This window comes from Carex rostrata, chromosome 12, assembly GCF_964058835.1.
Source record: "Carex rostrata chromosome 12, lpCarRost1.2, whole genome shotgun sequence".
Lineage (NCBI taxonomy): Eukaryota > Viridiplantae > Streptophyta > Magnoliopsida > Poales > Cyperaceae > Carex > Carex rostrata.
The window spans coordinates 11,284,557-11,303,286 of record NC_135929.1 but is presented as its reverse complement, the minus strand read 5'-3'; the positions used below and the strand labels follow the sequence as shown (position 1 = coordinate 11,303,286).

The 18,730-nt window shown below is 37.6% G+C and overlaps 1 protein-coding gene across 1 annotated transcript; it reads left to right on the top strand.

The window, feature by feature from the left end:
* Nucleotides 1–331: 331 nt before the first annotated feature.
* Nucleotides 332–787, top strand: LOC144563626 (uncharacterized). Its single transcript, XM_078313108.1, has one exon. It carries the CDS (start codon nt 332–334, stop codon nt 785–787), a length of 456 nt encoding a protein of 151 aa, XP_078169234.1.
* The last annotated feature ends 17,943 nt before the right edge of the window (nt 788–18,730 follow it).

The window sequence follows — 18,730 nt, the reverse complement described above, 5'->3', positions numbered from 1 at the left end:
CTTAAAGCCGACCTAGCGAAAGCTTTTGATAGATTGAATTGGGATTTCCTTTTTCATCTATTACAAGAATATGGGTTTCCTAATCGGTTCTGCAAGTGGGTGGAGGCATGTGTGAAGTCAGCTAGATACACAATTCTCGTCAATGGCACTGGAGACGGGTTCTTTCTTCTGTCAAGGATGCGCAATGTCTCTTTACCTATTCATTATTGCAATGGATCCGTTAGCGAGACTACTGAACCACAGCCTCAAATCGGGTCTGATTTCGGGCCTTAAAATTGCAAGACCCGCAAACCCAATAACTTGCTCATTATTCGCTGACGATCTTCTAATCATGGGGAAACTTACATCACTGGAGGTAACTAACCTTACCTCCATTCTTAACTGTTTTTCTTATGTTTCAGGACTCACTATCAATGAAGCGAAATCAAAAGTTTGGTTCTCGGCAAACACATCAGCCGGAAGCAAAAGAATCCTCATGAATAGCTTCCAAGTCACAGAAGCTGATGCTGACGGGAAGTATCTTGGATGTCCAATTGCTGTGGATAGTGAAAGATCTTTTGACTATCTCATAGAAAAATTTGAGAAGAGGCTCAACCACTGGAAAGCTAATTTTATAACACATGCTGGGAGATTGGTGTTAATTGAATCAGTGTTAGACAGCTTACCAATCTATGCAATGGGGACGATTACCGTGCCAAGGAAGGTAATTGTAAAATTAACAGCAATTGCCCGCAATTTCTTTTGGGGTGGGAAACACGATAAGAAAAGTCTAGCATATGTAGCTTAGGAGAATGTAACAACACCGAAAGTGATGGGTGGTTTGGGGTTGAGAAGTTTGTGTGAAATGAATAAGGCATTGGTACTCAAAATGGTGTGAAAAATGGCAAGGGGAGATGACACTCAGTGGGTCAATGCTTTGCAAGCAAAATATTTTCCTAGGGGCGCCTTTTGGTCAATACAGAGAAGAAACAGGTGCTCTAAACTGTGGAAAGAAATCATGCAACTCAGGCCACTTTTAGAGTTACATGTTGCTTGGAAAATTGGAAATGGGGATAATATTGCAATTTATTCGCAGCCATGGTTCCCTAGTTAGCAGATGAAGAGGGCACTTACGGCAAATCAGAGACAAGCAAAGGTCTCATCCTTAATGGATACCCATACCCGACAATGGAATTTTGATTGCTTGCAGCAGTTGTTTGGTTTTAGTCAAGCACTGGCTATTACTACAATGGATTCAATTAAGCCTGCTCCAGACCCAGCACCCGACACCCTGCTATTCACATACACAAAAAATGGGCAATTCTCAGTAAAGAAGGCCTATCAACTACTAAAGGAAACACCCAATCAGCCTAATGAAAAGAAATTTTGGGACTGGTTATGGAATGGTACAAAGCTTACCCCGAAACTGAAAATATTTTTTTGGAGATGTATTAAAGGAGCTTTGCCTGTGAAGGCAATTCTATCGTACAGAATCAGGCAAATTTCTCCCATATGCCCAATATGTCAGAAGGAGCCAGAAACGATCATGCATACTCTTTTTCATTGTGAGTTTGCCAAAAGAGCATGGCTTGTATTAGCGGTATGTTTCAGAACTGAGGATATAATTGGAGGGTTCAAAGAACTAATGGAGGCCATGTCTGAGAGATTGTCAGAACCAGAGATCTGTGATTTTCTAAGCATGTTATGGGCGGTCTGGAGAATGCGAAATGAGGTAGTGTATGGTGAGAAAAGGCAGTCAATAGAAGCTTGTCGAGCTTTCTATAAAAGAGAGAGAGACTCATGTCAGGTTAGAATCCTAATCGCGGGAATGTCACCGACAAGACAGATGACAGTAGGGGTGGTGGTGACAAGGTTAGAGGGACAAGTCAACAACTCCTACTCATGTTTTGTAGATGGTTCATGGACTCCTGGAGGTTTAGCTGGGATAGGAGTTTATCTGTTATATGAGGGGAGAGTTATTCAATGGTTATCCAAAGCTATCTATGCTGTGAACCTGGCACAAGCCGAAGCAATAGCTGTGTTGGAAGGATACCAATTGCTGGTACAGAAGGCAAAAGGGGAGGGGCAGCTGTTCTCAGACTCAAAGGAAGTAGTGTCAGCCTTAACAACCAATCCACATGTGATTAACGATTGGAGATCATACAATGAAATCTGGAAGGTATGGGTCATTCAGAGACAACATCTACCAAAAATTGCTACTATTCACTGTGGAAGAGAGCATCCAAAGCTTGGCATAGCACATAGACTAGCTAAACAGGGTAGATTGTATGGTTGGGAAAAGGGGGTACAACTGAGCCAATTTTTAATCTGGAAGAAATGCTGTAGGCCTACGGGCCATGTAAGAACCAAAAAAAAAAAAAAATTTAACTAATTTCTGTTGTATTCATTTCGCCTATATAAGGCTTTTGTTCCTATGGATTCATTTAATGAAAAATAATATTAATTTTGGAGAATTTATCTTTTATACCTGTTACTGTATCCTTACTGGTTTTTTCTCAGTTCCACCTAAATTCTCCACAATTTCTCAAGAAATTATGTTGATCTCTCTTTGATTCATCACAATTACCTAGGCTCGTTGCACGGCGAAAGTGGCGATAGTAAGAGGAGGCGATTGGGCGTATTTACTGTTTAGGGTTCGTGAGATGAAGAAGAGGGAGAGAAGCAGGAGTTATGTTTTTAGTGAGAAGGGTATTTTAGTAATTATTATTATTATTTTTTTAACAAGACTAATATCAAAGAATACAATATAAAAGGCAAAATTAGGAATTAATCAAGTTTAGAGTGGCATTTTTACAATTTTAAAGTTTAGAGTGACAATTTTCAAATTTCAAGGTTTTGGAGTGACAAATAACCAATTTTCTCATAAAATTTCAATTTTGTTGTTTGGTTGTGCATCAAGAGCCGTTGATGAATGGTAAAATATGCTCTAAATCTCATAATTTTTTTATGAGTATTAAACCGTACAGTTCTGGTTCTCATTTTCAGTCGGAGTCGTATACCGTTTGGTTGGAACTGTACACGCCCTGTTACTGGTATCAAATACAATCTGAGGGCTACTAATCATGTCCTAGTGTTAATCACTATTACGTTACAATACCCTAGTTGAGTAGGACTGGTAAGGGGATGGTACCCTAGCCTCACTCTAAACAATCGCATAAACGTTATATGATAAGTCTCAATTATCAAGACTAAAAGGTTTTAAGTTCACAGTTACGTCCTTCCTATATTCCTTTCATAGTTGCAATTGTCACATCTTGTGACAACCCGCCGCGTATTTATACGTAAGGAGTTAGCATACTGCACACATCATCTCAATTATCAAGACTAAAAGGCTTTCTGATAAGTTTTGACCCGTGACAGGACCGCTTTCGCCTATAGTCACGTTAACGAGGGGTCTAGTCGAACAACGGACCCAATGTATACATTCCGATATGTAAAACATATCGGCCCCTATTCACTTATTGTATTCTACCCTTTTCTATTCACATATATCATGTTCATTTCAAAAATCCATTTCAATAACAATCATAGCATCTTTCCTTAGATTTTCAAATGCACCATTCATCACAGAACTATAAAAATAAATATTTAACCAAAACTAATAAATGCCCTTTTATCTTGCCATAGAGAGATAATGCTAGAGTGCTCCAAACACCTTCTGTTGGAGTGTTGTATTAGGGTTGTAAATACCCTATTATCTTGCCATATAGAGACACTACTAGAGTCCCCCCAATACATTCAATTAGAGTGTTGTATTAGGGTTGTAAATGCCTTGTTATCTTGCCATATAGAGACACTACTAGAGTACTCCAAACACCTTCAATTGGAGGGTTGTATTACAGCTATAAATAACTTGTTATATTTCCATATAGAGACACTACTAGAGTGCTCCAAACACCTTCAATTGGAGTGTTGTATTACAATTGTAAATGCCTTGTTATCTTCCCATATAGAGACAATACTAGAGTGCTCCAAACACATTCAATTAGAGTGTTGTATTAGGGTTGTAAATGTCATGTTAGGTTGCTATATGGAGACACTATTAGAGTGCTCCAAACACCTTCAATTGGAGTGTCGTATTACAGCTGTAAATGCCTTTTTATATTCCCATATAGAGACTCTACTAGAGTGCTCCAAACACCTTCAATTGGAGTGTTGCATTACAGTTGTAAATGCCGTTTTATCTTGCCATAGAGAGACTACTAGAGTGCTCAAAACACCTTCAATTAGAGTGTTGTATTACAATTGTAAATGCCTTGTTATCTTCCCATATAGAGACAATACTAGAGTGCTCCAAGCACCATCAATTGGAGTGTTGTATTACAGTTGCAAATGTCCTTTTATCTTGCCATAGAGAGACAATGCTAGAGTGCTCCAAACACCTTCAGTTGGAGTGTTGTATTAGGGTTGTAAATACCCTATTATCTTGCCATATAGAGACACTACAAGAGTGCTTCAAATACATTCAATTAGAGTGTTGTATTAAGGTTGTAAATGCCCTTTTATATAGCCATATAAAGACACTATTAGAGTACTCAAAACACCTTCAATTGGAATGTTGTATTACAGCTATAAATGCCCTGTTATCTTCCCATATAGAGACACTACTAGAGTGCTCCAAACACCTTCAATTGGAGTGTTGTATTACAGTTGTAAATGCTCTTTTATCTTGCCATAGAGAGACATTACTAGATTGCTCCAAACACCTTCAATTGGAGTGTTGTATTACAGTTGTAAATGCCCTTTTATCTTGCCATAGAGAGACACTACTAGAGTGCTCCAAACACCTTCAATTGGAGTGTTGTATTACAGTTGTAAATGCCCTTTTATCTTGCCACAGAGAGACACTACTAGAGTGCCTCAAACAGACTAAATTGTGGTATTGTGATTGTAAATGCTCTGTTATCTTGCCATATAGATATAATACTAGAGTGCAACAAACACCTTCAATTAGAGTGTTGTATTACGGTTGTAAATGCCTTGTTATCTTTCCATATAGAGACAATACTAGACTGCTCCAAACACCATCAATTGGAGTGTTGTATTACAATTGTAAATGCCTTTTTATCTTGCCATAACACACTACTAGAGTGCTCCAAACACTTTCAATTGGAGTGTTGTATTACAGTTGTAAATGCCCTTTTATCTTGCCATAGAGAGACACTACTAGAGTGCTCCAAACACCTTCAATTCGAGTGTTGTATTACAGTTGTAAATGCCTTGTTATCTTCCCATATAGAGACAATAATAGAGTGCTCCAAACACCTTCAATTTGAGTGTTGTATTACAGTTGTAAATGCCTTGTTATCTTCCCATATAGAGAAAATACTAGAGTGTGATCCAAACACCATCAATTGGAGTATTGTATTACATTTGTAAATACCTTTGTTATCTTTCCATATAGAGACAGTACTAGAGTGCTCCAAACCCCATCAATTGAAGTGTTGTATTACAGTTGTAAATGCCCTTTTATTTTGACATTGAGAGACACTACTAGAGTGCTCCAAACACCTTCAGTTGGATTGTTGTATTAGGGTTGTAAATACCCTATTATCTTGCCAGACTCTACTAGAGTGTTCGAAACACATTCAATTAGAGTGTTGTATTAGGGTTGTGAATGCCCTGTTATCTTGCCATTTAGAGACACCATTAGAGTGCTCCAAACACCTTCAATTGGAGTGTTGTAATACAGCTGTAAATGCCATTTTATCTAGCCATAGAGAGGCACTACTAGAGTGCTCTAAACACCTTCAATTGTAGTGTTGTATTACAGTTGTAAATGCCCTGTTATCTTGCCACAGAGAGACACTACTAGAGTGGTCCAAACAGACTAAATTGTGGTATTGTATTAGGGTTGTAAATACCCTGTTATATTGCCATATAGATACAATACTAGAGTGCACCAAACACCTTCAATTTAAATGTTGTATTACGGTTGTAAAAGCCCACTTATCAGTCCACATAGACACACTACTAGAGTGCTCCAAAGACAGTCAATTAGAATGTTGTATTACAGTTGTAAATGCCAAGTTATTTTTCCATATAGAGACACTACTAGAGTGCTCCAAACACTTTCAATTAGAGTGTTGTATTAGGGTTGTAAATGCTCTGTTATCTTGCCATATAGAGACACTATTAGGATACTCCAAACACCTTCAATTGAAGTGATGTATTACAGTTTTAAATGCAATGCAATCTTCCCATATAGAGACACTACTAGAGCGCACCAAACACCTTCAATTGGAGTGTTTTATTTGGGTTGTAAATGCTCTATTATCTTGTCAACTGGAGACACTACTGGAGTGCTCCAAACACCTTCAATTGGAGTGTTGTATTACCGTTGTAAATGCCCTTTTATCTTGCCATAGAGAGACACTACTAGAGTGCTCCAAACACCTTCATTTGGAGTATTGTATTACAGTTGTAAATGCCCTTTTATCTTGCCATAGAGAGACACTACTAGAGTGCTCCAAACACCTTCAATTACAGTGTGGTATTACAGTTGTAAATGCCTTGTTATCTTTCTATATAGAGACAATACTAGAGTGCTCCAAACACCATCAACTGGAGTGTTGTATTACAGTTGTAAATGCCTTTTTATCTTGCCATAGACACTACTAGAGTGCTCCAAACACATTCAATTGGAGTGTTGTATTACAGTTGTAAATGCCCTTTTATCTTGCCATTGAGAGACACTACTAGAGTGCTCCAAACACCTTCAATTAGAGTGTTGTATTACAGTTGTAAATGCCTTGTTATCTTCCCATATAGAGACAATATTAGAGTGCTCCAAACACCATCAATTGGAGTGTTGTATTACAGTTGCAAATGTCCTTTTATCTTGCCATAGAGAGACAATGCTAGAGTGCTCCAAACACCTTTAGTTGGAGTGTTGTATTAGGGTTGTAAATACCCTATTATCTTGCCATATAGAGACACTACAAGAGTGCTCCAAACACCTTCAATTGGAGTGTTGTAATACAGCTGTAAATGCCATTTTATCTTGCCATAGAGAGGCACTACTAGAGTGCTCTAAACACCTTCAATTGTAGTGTTGTATTATAGTTGTAAATGCCTTGTTATCTTTCCACAGAGAGGCACTACTAGAGTGGTCCAAAAATACTAAATTGTGGTATTGTTTTAGGGTTGTAAATACCCTGTTATATTGCCATATAGATACAATACTAGAGTGCACCAAACACATTCAATTGAAGTGTTGTATTACGGTTGTAAAAGCCCACTTATCAATACACATAGACATACTACTAGAGTGCTCCAAAGACAGTCAATTAGAATGTTGTATTACAGTTGTAAATGCCAAGTTATTTTTCCATATAGAGACACTACTAGAGTGCTCCAAACACATTCAATTAGAGTGTTGTATTACAGTTGTAAATGCCCTTTTATCTTACCACAGAGAGACACTATTAGAGTGCTCCAAACACACTAAATTGTGGTATTGTATTAGGGTGGTAAATGCCCTATTATCTTGCCATATAGATACAATACTAGAGTGCACCAAACATCTTCAATTGGAGTGTTGTATTACGGTTGTAAATGCCCACTTATCAAGCCACATAGACACAGTACTGGAGTGCTCCAAACACAGTCAATTAAAATGTTGTATTACAGTTGTAAATGCCTTGTTATCTTTCCAAATAGAGACACTACTAGAGTGCTCCAAACACTTTCAGTTGGAGTGTTGTATTAGGGTTGTAAATACCCTATTATCTTGCCATATAGAGACACTACTAGAGTGCTCCAAACACATTCAATTACAGCGTTGTATTAGGGTTGTAAATGCTCTATTATCTTGCTATCTAGAGAAACTACTGGAGTGCTCGATAAACCTTCAATTGGAGTGTTGTATTAGAGTTGGAAATGCCATATTATCTTGCCATATAGAGGCATTACTAGAGTGCTCCAAACACCTTCAATTGGAGTGTTGTATAACAGTTGTAAATGCCCTTTTATCTTGCCAATGAGAGACACTACTAGAGTGCTCCAAACACCTTCAATTGGAGTGTTGTATTACAGTTGTAAATGCCTTTTTATCTTGCCACAGAGAGACACTACTATTGTGCTCCAAACACACTAAATTGTGGTATTGTATTAGGGTTGTAAATGCCCTGTTATCTTCCCATATAGATATACTATTAGAGTACTCCAAACACCTTCAATTGGAGTGTTCTATAACAGTTGTAAATGCCCTTTAATCTTGCCAATGAGAGACACTACTAGAGTGCACCAAACACCTTCAATTGGAGTGTTGTATTACGGTTGTAAATGCCCTATTATCTTGCCATATAGATACAATACTAGAGTGCACCAAACACCTTCAATTGGAGTGTTGTATTTCGGTTGTAAATGCCCACTTATCAAGCCACATAGACACACTACTAGAGGGCTCCAAACAAAGTCAATTAGAATGTTGTATTACAGTTGTAAATGCCCTGTTATCTTTCCACAGAGAGGCACTACTAGAGTGGTCCAAACAGACTAAATTGTGGTATTGTATTAGGGTTGTAAATACCCTGTTATCTTGCCATATAGATACAATACTAGAGTGCACCAAACACCTTCAATTGAAGTGTTGTATTACGGTTGTAAAAGCCCACTTATCAATACACATAGACATACTACTAGAGTGCTCCAAAGACAGTCAATTAGAATGTTGTATTACAGTTGTAAATGCCAAGTTATTTTTCCATATAGAGACACTACTAGAGTGCTCCAAACACATTCAATTAGAGTGTTGTATTACAGTTGTAAATGCCCTTTTATCTTGCCACAGAGAGACACTACTAGAGTGCTCCAAACACACTAAATTGTGGTATTGTATTAGGGTTGTAAATGCCCTATTATCTTGCCATATAGATACAATACTAGAGTGCACCAAACACCTTCAATTGGAGTGTTGTATTACGGTTGTAAATGCCCACTTATCAAGCCACATAGACACAGTACTAGAGTGCTCCAAACACAGTCCATTAGAATGTTGTATTACAGTTGTAAATGCCTTGTTATCTTTCCAAATAGAGACACTACAAGAGTGCTCCAAACACTTTCAGTTGGAGTGTTGTATTAGGGTTGTAAATACCCTATTATCTTGCCATATAGAGACACTACAAGAGTGCTCCAAACACATTCAATTACAGCGTTGTATTAGGGTTGTAAATGCTCTATTATCTTGCTATCTAGAGAAACTACTGGAGTGCTCGATAAACCTTCAATTGGAGTGTTGTATTAGAGTTGGAAATGCCATATTATCTTGCCATATAGAGGCATTACTAGAGTGCTCCAAACACCTTCAATTGGAGTGTTGTATAACAGTTGTAAAATGCCATTTTATCTTGCCAATGAGAGACACTACTAGAGTGCTCCAAACACCTTCAATTGGAGTGTTGTATTTACAGTTGTAAATGTCGTTTTATCTTGCCACCGAGAGACACTACTATTGTGCTCCAAACACACTAAATTGTGGTATTGTATTAGGGTTGTAAATGCCCTATTATCTTACTATTAGAGTACTCCAAACACCTTCAATCGGAGTGTTCTATAACAGTCGTAAATGCCCTTTTATCTTGCCAATGAGAGACACTACTAGAGTACACCAAACACCTTCAATTGGAGTGTTGTATTACGGTTGTAAATGCCCACTTATCAAGCCACATAGACACACTACTAGAGTGCTCCAAACAAAGTTAATTAGAATGTTGTATTACAGTTGTAAATGCCTTGTTTTCTTTCCAAATAGAGACACTACTAGAGTACTCCAAACACCTTCTATTAGAATGTTGTATTACAGTTGTAAATGCCTTGTAATCTTCCAATTGGAGTGTTGTATTACAGTTGTAAATGCCCTTTTATCTTGCCACAGAGAGACACTACTAGAGTGCTCCAAACACACTAAATTGTGGTATTGTATTAGGGTTGTAAATGCCCTATTATCTTGCCATATAGATACAATACTAGAGTGCACCAAACACCTTCAATTGGAGTGTTGTTGTACGGTTGTAAATGCCCACTTATCAAGCCACATAGACACACTACTAGAGTGGTCCAAACACAGTCAATTAGAATGTTGTATTACAGTTGTAAATGCCTTGTTATCTTTCCAAATAGAGACACTACTAGAGTGCTCCAAACACTTTCAGTTGGAGTGTTGTATTAGGGTTGTAAATACACTATTATCTTGCCATATAGAGACACTACTAGAGTGCTGCTCCAAACACATTCAATTACAGTGTTGTATTAGGGTTGTAAATGCTCTATTATCTTGCTATCTGGAGAAACTACTGGAGTCCTCGATAAACCTTCAATTGGAGTGTTGTACTAGAGTTGGAAATGCCCTATTATCTTGCCATATAGAGACATTACTAGAGTGTTCCAAACACCTTCAATTGGAGTGTTGTATAACAGTTGTAAATGCCCTTTTATCTTGCCAATGAGAGACACTACTAGAGTGCTCCAAACACCTTCAATTGGAGTGTTGTATTACAGTTGTAAATGCCCTTTTATCTTGCCACAGAGCGACACTACTATTGTGCTCCAAACACACTAAATTGTGGTATTGTATTAGGGTTGAAAATGCCTTGTTATCTTGCCATATAGATATACTATTAGAGTACTCCAAACACCTTCAATCCGAGTGTTCTATAACAGTTGTAAATGCCCTTTTATCTTGCCAATGAGAGACACTACTAGAGTGCACCAAACACCTTCAATTGGAGTGTTGTATTACGGTTGTAAATGCCCACTTATCAAGCCACATAGACACACTACTAGAGTGCTCCAAACACAGTTAATTAGAATGTTGTATTACAGTTGTAAATGCCTTGTTATCTTTCCAAATAGAGACTACTAGATTGCTCCAAACACCTTCTATTAGAATGTTGTATTACAGTTGTAAATGCCTTGTAATCTTCCAATATAGAGACAATACTAGAGTGCTCCAAATACCATCAATTGGAGTGTTGTATTACAGTTGTAAATGCCCTTTTATCTTGCCCTAGAGAGACAATGCTAGAGTGCTCCAAACACCTTCAGTTGGAGTGTTGTATTAGGGTTGTAAATAACCTATTATCTTGTCATATAGAGACACTACTAGAGTGCTTCAAATACATTCAATTAGAGTGTTGTATTAGGGTTGTAAATTCCCTGTTATCTTGCCATATAGATACAATATTAGAGTGCACCAAACACCTTCAATTGGATTGTTGTATTACGGTTGTAAATGCTCACTTATGAAGCCACATAGACACACTACTAGGGTGCTCCAAACACATTCAATTAGAATGTTGTATTACAGTTGTAAATGCCTTGTTATGTTTCCCAATAGAGACACTACTACAGTGCTCCAAACACCTTCAATTGGAGTGTTGTATTACAGTTGTAAATGCATTTTTATCTTGCCATATAGGGACACTACTAGAGTACTCCAAACACCTTCAATTCGAGTGTTGTATTAAGGTGCTCCAAACACTTTCAATTAGAGTGTTGTATTACAGTTGTAAATACCTTATTATCTTCCAATATAGAGACAATACTAGGGTGCTCCAAACACCATCAATTGGAGTGTTGTGTTACAGTTGTAAATGCCCTTTTAACTCGCCATAGAGAGAGACAATGCAAGAGTGCTCCAAACACCTTAAATTAGAGTGTTGTATTAGGGTTGTAAATACCTTATTATCTTGCCATATAGAGACACTACTAGAGTGCCCCAAACACATTCAATTAGAGTGTTGTATTAGGGTTGTAAATGTCCTGTTATGTTGCCTTATGGAGACACTATTAGAGTGCTCGAAACACCTTCAATTGGAGTGTTGTATTACAGTTATAAATGGCTTGTTATCTTTCCTTATAGAGACACTACTAGAGGGCTCCCAACACCTTCAATTGGAGGGTTGTATTACAGTTGTAAATGCCCTTTTATCTTGCCACAGAGAGACACTACTAGAGTGCTCCAAACACACTAAATTGTGATATTGTATTAGGGTTGTAAATGCCCTATTATCTTGCCATATAGATACAATACTAGAGTGCACCAAACACCTTCAATTGTAGTGTTGTATTACGGTTGTAAATGCCCACTTATCAAGCTACATAGACACACTACTAGAGTGCTCCAAACACAGTCAATTAGAATGTTGTATTACAGTTGTAAATGCCTTGTTATCTTTCCAAATAGAGACACTACTAGAGTGCTCCAAACACTTTCAGTTGGAGTGTTGTATTAGGGTTGTAAATACACTATTATCTTGCCATATAGAGACACTACTAGAGTGCTGCTCCAATCACATTCAATTACAGTGTTGTATTAGGGGTGTAAATGCTCTATTATCTTGCTATCTGGAGAAACTACTGGAGTCCTCGATAAACCTTCAATTGGAGTGTTGTACTAGAGTTGGAAATGCCCTATTATCTTGCCATATAGAGACATTACTAGAGTGTTCCAAACACCTTCAATTGGAGTGTTGTATAACAGTTGTAAATGCCCTTTTATCTTGCCAATGAGAGACACTACTAGAGTGCTCCAAACACCTTCAATTGGAGTGTTGTATTACAGTTGTAAATGCCCTTTTATCTTGCCACAGAGAGACACTACTATTGTGCTCCAAACACACTAAATTGTGGTATTGTATTAGGGTTGTAAACGCCCTGTTATCTTGCCATATAGATATACTATTAGAGTACTCCAAACACCTTCAATCAGAGTGTTCTATAACAGTTGTAAATGCCCTTTTATCTTGCCAATGAGAGACACTACTAGAGTGCACCAAACACCTTAAATTGGAGTGTTGTATTACGGTTGTAAATGCCCACTTATCAAGCCACATAGACACACTACTAGAGTGCTCCAAACACAGTTAATTAGAATGTTGTATTACAGTTGTAAATGCCTTGTTATCTTTCCAAATAGAGACACTACTAGAGTGCTCCAAACACCTTCTATTGGAGTGTTGTATTACAGTTGTAAATGCCCTTTTATCTTGCCATATAGAGACACTACTAGAGTATTCCACATCTTCAATTGGAGTGTTGCATTACAGTTGTAAATGCCCTTTTATGTTGCCATATAGAGACACTACTAGAGTGCTCCAAACACCTTCAATTGAAGTGTACTATTACAGTTCTAAATGCCATTTTATCTTGACATAGAGAGACACTAGAGTGCTCGAAACACCTTCAGTTGGAGTGTTGTATTAGGGTTGTAAATGCCCTATTATCTTGCCACAGAGAGACACTACTAGAGTTCTCCAAACACACTAAAGTGTGGTATTGTATTAGGGTTGTAAATGCCCTATTATCTTGCTATATAAATATACTATTAGAGTACTCCAAACACCTTCAATCGGAATGTTCTATAACAGTTGTAAATGCCCTTTTATCTTGCCTATGAGAGACACTACTAGAGTGCACCAAACAGCTTCAATTGGAATGTTGTATTACGATTGTAAATGCCCACTTATCAAGCCACATAGACACACTACTAGAGTGCTCCAAACACAGTTAATTAGAATGTTGTATTACAGTTGTAAATGCCTTGTTATCTTTCCAAATAGAGACACTACTAGAGTGCTCCAAACACCTTCTATTAGAATGTTGTATTACAGTTGTAAATGCCCTTTTATCTTGCCATATAGAGACACTACTAGATTATTCAACATCTTCAATTGGAGTGTTGTATTACAGTTGTAAATGCCCTTTTATGTTGCCATATAGAGACACTACTAGAGTGCTCCAAACACCTTCAATTGAAGTGTTCTATTACAGTTCTAAATGCCATTTTATCTTGACATAGAGAGACACTACTAGAGTGCTCGAAACACCTTCAGTTGGAGTGTTGTATTAGGGTTGTAAATACCATATTATCTTGCCATATAGGGACACTACAAGAGTGCTCCAAACACATTCAATTAGAGTGTTGTATTAGGGTTGTAAATGCCCTGTTATCTTGCCATATAGAGACACTATTAGAGTGCTCCAAGCACCTTCAATTGGAGTGTTGTAATACAGTTGTAAATGCCCTTTTATCTTGCCATAGAGAGACACTACTAGAGTTCTCCAAACACCTTTTATTGGAGTGTTGTATTCGGGTTGTAAATGCCCTATTATCCTGCCATATAGACACTACTAGAGAGCTAGAGAGTTCCAAACACCTTCAGTTGGAGTGTTGTATTAGAGTTGTTAATGCCATATTATCTTGCCATCGGGAGACACTACAAGAATGATCCCAACACCTTCAATTGGAGTGTTGTATTACAATTGAAAATGCCTTGGTATCTTCCCATATAGATACACTACTAGGGTTCTCCAAACACCTTCAATTGGAGTGTTGTATTACAGTTGTAAATGCCCTTTTATCTTGCGATAGAGACACTATTAGAGTGCTCCAAACACCTTCAGTTGGAGTGTTGTATTGGGGTTGTAAATACCCTATTATTTGGCCATATAGAAACACTAACTTGAGTGCTCCAAACACATTCAATTGGAGTGTTGTATTAGAGTTGGAAATGCCCTGTTATGTTGCCATATAGACACTATTAGTGTGCTCCAAAGACATTCAGTTGGAGGGTTGTATTAGGGTTGTAAATCCCCTGTTATCTTGCCATATAGGGACACTTCTAGAGTGCTCTAAACAAATTCAATTGGAGTGTTCTATATGGGTTGTAAATGCCCTATTATCTTGCCATTTTGGAGACACTGCTAGGGTGCTCCAAACACCTTGAATTGGATTGTTGTATTAAGGTTGTAAATTCCCTGTTATCTTTCCAAATAGACATTACTCGAGTGCTCCAAACACGCTCAATTGGAGTGTTGTATTAGGGTTGTAAATGCGCAATTATCTTGCCATCGGGAGACACTACAAGTATGATCCAAACACCTTAAATTGTAGTGTTGTATTAGGGTTGTAGATGCCCTATTAACTTGCCATAAAGAGACACTACAAGAGTGCTCCAAACTCCTTCAATTGGAGTGTTGTATTAGGGTTGTAAATCCCCTGTTATCTTTTCATATAGTGACATTACTAGAGTGTTCCAAACACCTTCAATTGGAGTGTTGTATTAGGGTTGTAAATCCCCTGTTATCTTTCCATATAGGGACAATACTAGAGTGTTCCAAACACCTTTAATTGGAGTGTTGTATTAGGATTGTAAATGTCTTATTATCCTGACATATAGAGAGACACTACTAAAGTGGTCCAAACATCTTCAATTGGAGTGTTGTACTAGAATTGTAAAAGCCCTATTATCTTGCCATAGAGATACACTACTAGAGTGCTCCAAACACATTTAGTTGGAGTGTTGTATTGGGGTTGTAAAAACCCTGTTATCTTGTCATATGGAGACACTACTATTGTGCTCCAAAAACCTTCAATTGGAGTGTTGTATTAGGGTTGTAAATGACTTGCTTTCCTGACATAGAGAGACACTACAAGAATGCATCAAACATCTTCAATTGGAGTGCTGTATTAGGGTTGTAAATGCCCTATTAGCATGCCATATAGAGATACAACTAGAGTACTTCAAACACACTCAATTGGTGTGTTGTATTAGTGTTGGAAATTTCTTGTTATCGTGCTATATTGATACACTACTAGAGAGCTCCAAATACTTTCAATTGGAGTGTTGTATTAGGGTTGTAAATGCCCTATTATCTTGCCATATAGAGGCACTACTAGAGTGCTCCAAACACATTCAATTGGAATGCTGTATTAGAGTGGTAAATCCCCTGTTATCTTGCCATATATATACACTACTAGAGTGCTTGACGCAAAGCGGTCCCGATACGATCTTGCCCGTTAAGCTCACGTAGTCGGTTTAATGGTAGTAGAGAAGAGTTTTACCAATTGACACAAAATGGTCCCGATACTATCTTGCCCGATAAGCTCAAGTGTTCGGTTTTATGGTAAAAGAAAAGAGTAAAGAGTCACAAAGAAAACAATCAACAAAGCACTCAACTTTTCTATTCAATGATCAACTGTCCTTACAACCAAATACCCGTACCAATTTCTAACCAAAGATTACTTAGTCCCTAAGAAATAATATTAAAAGCTATTTAATTAAAAACTCAAAACCCAACATGACCTTGTCGTCCAAGGCAAATATTAAATACTATTTATTCTAATTTAAGTAAAACAATAAAAGTTTAATGCTTATAACATCCATGCAGTCAAAGCAATAAAATTCCACTCTTGGAAGACCGTCCATGCATGTATCCATATCCAGTCGGTAACTTAATTGCTTCTTGTAGTCCGCCAAATGACTCCTTGATTTTCTCCATCCAGTCAACATAATAAAACTGTGCAATTAATTAGAAGACAGCACCCATGCAGTTTTAATTATATGGTTCATATTTCAAGTTGCACATATAATTCTTTGATCGGTATGGATTTGTTGTGGCCATCGTTTACATCCGAATCTGAATCGGATATGTCTTCGATACGCACTGCGTCAGTGCACCAAACACCTTTAAATGGAGTGTTGTATTATGGTTGTAAATGCCCTCTTATCTAGCCACATAGAGACACTACTAGAGTGCTCAAACCACATTCAATTAGAGTGTTGTATTATGGTTGTAAATGCCCCATTATCTTGACATATAGAAACACTACTAGTGTGCTGTAAACACCTTTAATTGGAGTGTTCGATTAGGGTTGTAAATGCCCTGTTATCTTGCCATATAGAGACACTACTGGTGTTCTCCAAAAGCATTTAATTGGAGTATTGTATAAGTGTTGTAAATACTCATTATCTTGCCATATAGAGACACTAGTATAGTGGTTTAAACACCTTCAATTGGAGTGTTGTATTAGGGTTGTAAAGGCCCTATTATCTTGCCATATAGAGACACTGCTATAGTGGTCCAAAAACCTTCAATTGGAGTGTTGTATTAGGGTTGTAAAGGCCCTATTATCTTGCCATAAGGGACACTACTATAGTGCTCCAAAATCCTTCAATTGGAGTGTTATATTAGGGTTATAAATGACTTATTATCTTGACATCTAGAGACACTACTAGAGTGCTCTAAATACATTAAATTGGAGTGTTGTATTATGGTTGTAAATGCCCTATTATCTTGCCATTTAGAGATATTACTAGAGTGCTCCGAACACCTTCAATTGGAGTGTTGTATTAGGGTTGTAAATGCCCAATTATCTTGTCATATAGAGACATTGCTATAGTGGTCCAAAAACCTTTAATTGGTGTGTGGTTTTATAGTTGTAACGACCCTATTATCTTGCCATGTGGGACACTACTAGAGTGCTCTAAACACATTCAATTGGAGTGTTGTATTTGGGTTGTAAATGCCTTATTATCTTGACATATAGAGACACTACTCGAGTGTTCTAAACACATTCAATTGGAGTGTTGTATTTGGGTTGTAAATGCCTTATTATCTTGACATATAGAGACACTACTCGAGTGTTCTAAACACATTCAATTGGAGTGTTGTATTAGGGTTGTAAATTTCCTATTATCTTTCCATATAGACATTACTAGAGTGCTTCGAACACACTCAATTGGGGTGGTGTATTAGGGTTGTAAATGCCCTATTATCTTACTATCGGGAGACACTATAAGAATGCTCCAAACACCTTCAATTGGAGTGTTGTATTAAGGTTGTAAATTCCCTGTTATCTTGCCACATAGAGACACTACTAGAGTGCTCCAAGCAACTTCAATTGGAGTGTTGTATTAGGGTTGTAAATGCCCTTTTATTTTGACATATAGAGACACTACTAGAGTGGTCCAAACACCTTCAATTGGAGTGTTTCATTAGTGTTGTAAATGCCCTATTATCTTTCCATTTGGAGACACTACTAAGGTGCTCTAAACACCTTCAATTTGAGTGTTGTGTTTGGGTTGTAAATGCCCTGTTATCTTGCCATATAGAGAAACTACTAGAGTACAACAAACACCTCCAATTGGAGTGTTGTATTAGGGTTGTAAATGCTCTATTATCTTGCCATATAGAGACACGACTAAAGTGCTCCGAACAGATTCAATTGGAGTGTATTATTAGGGTTGTAAATGCCCTATTATGTTGTAATCTGGAGACACTACTAGAGTGCTCGAAACACATTCAATTGGAGTGTTGTATTAGGGTTCTAAATGTCCTATTATATTGCCATATAGAGACAAGGGTGATCGAAATAGCTTCAATTGGAGTGTTGTATTAGGGTTGTAAATGTCCTATTATCTTGCATTCTGGGCACTCTACTAGGGTGCTCCAAACACCTTCAATTGGGGTATTGTACTGATTGTAAATGCCCTATTATCTTGTCATATAGAGACACTACGAGAGTTCTCCAAACACCTACAATTGGGGTGTTGTATTAGGGTTGTAAATATCTTATTATCTTGCCATATATAGACACTACTAGAGTTCTCCAAAGACCTTCAATTAGAGTTTTGTATATGTTTGTAAATGCCATATTATCTTGCCATTTAGAGACACTACTAGAGTGCTCCAAAGACCTTCAATTGGGATGTTGTATTAGGGTTGTTACTACCCTATTATTTTGCGATATGGAGATACTACTAGAGTGCTACATTGACCTTTAATTAGAGTGTTATATTAGGGTTGTAACCACCATCTTCCCTTGCAATTTGCAGACTCTACTATAGTGCTGGAATGACCATCAATTGGAGTGTTGTATTTGGGTTGCGATCACCCACTTCTCTTGTCATTTATTGACACTACTGGTGTTCTGCAAAAGCCT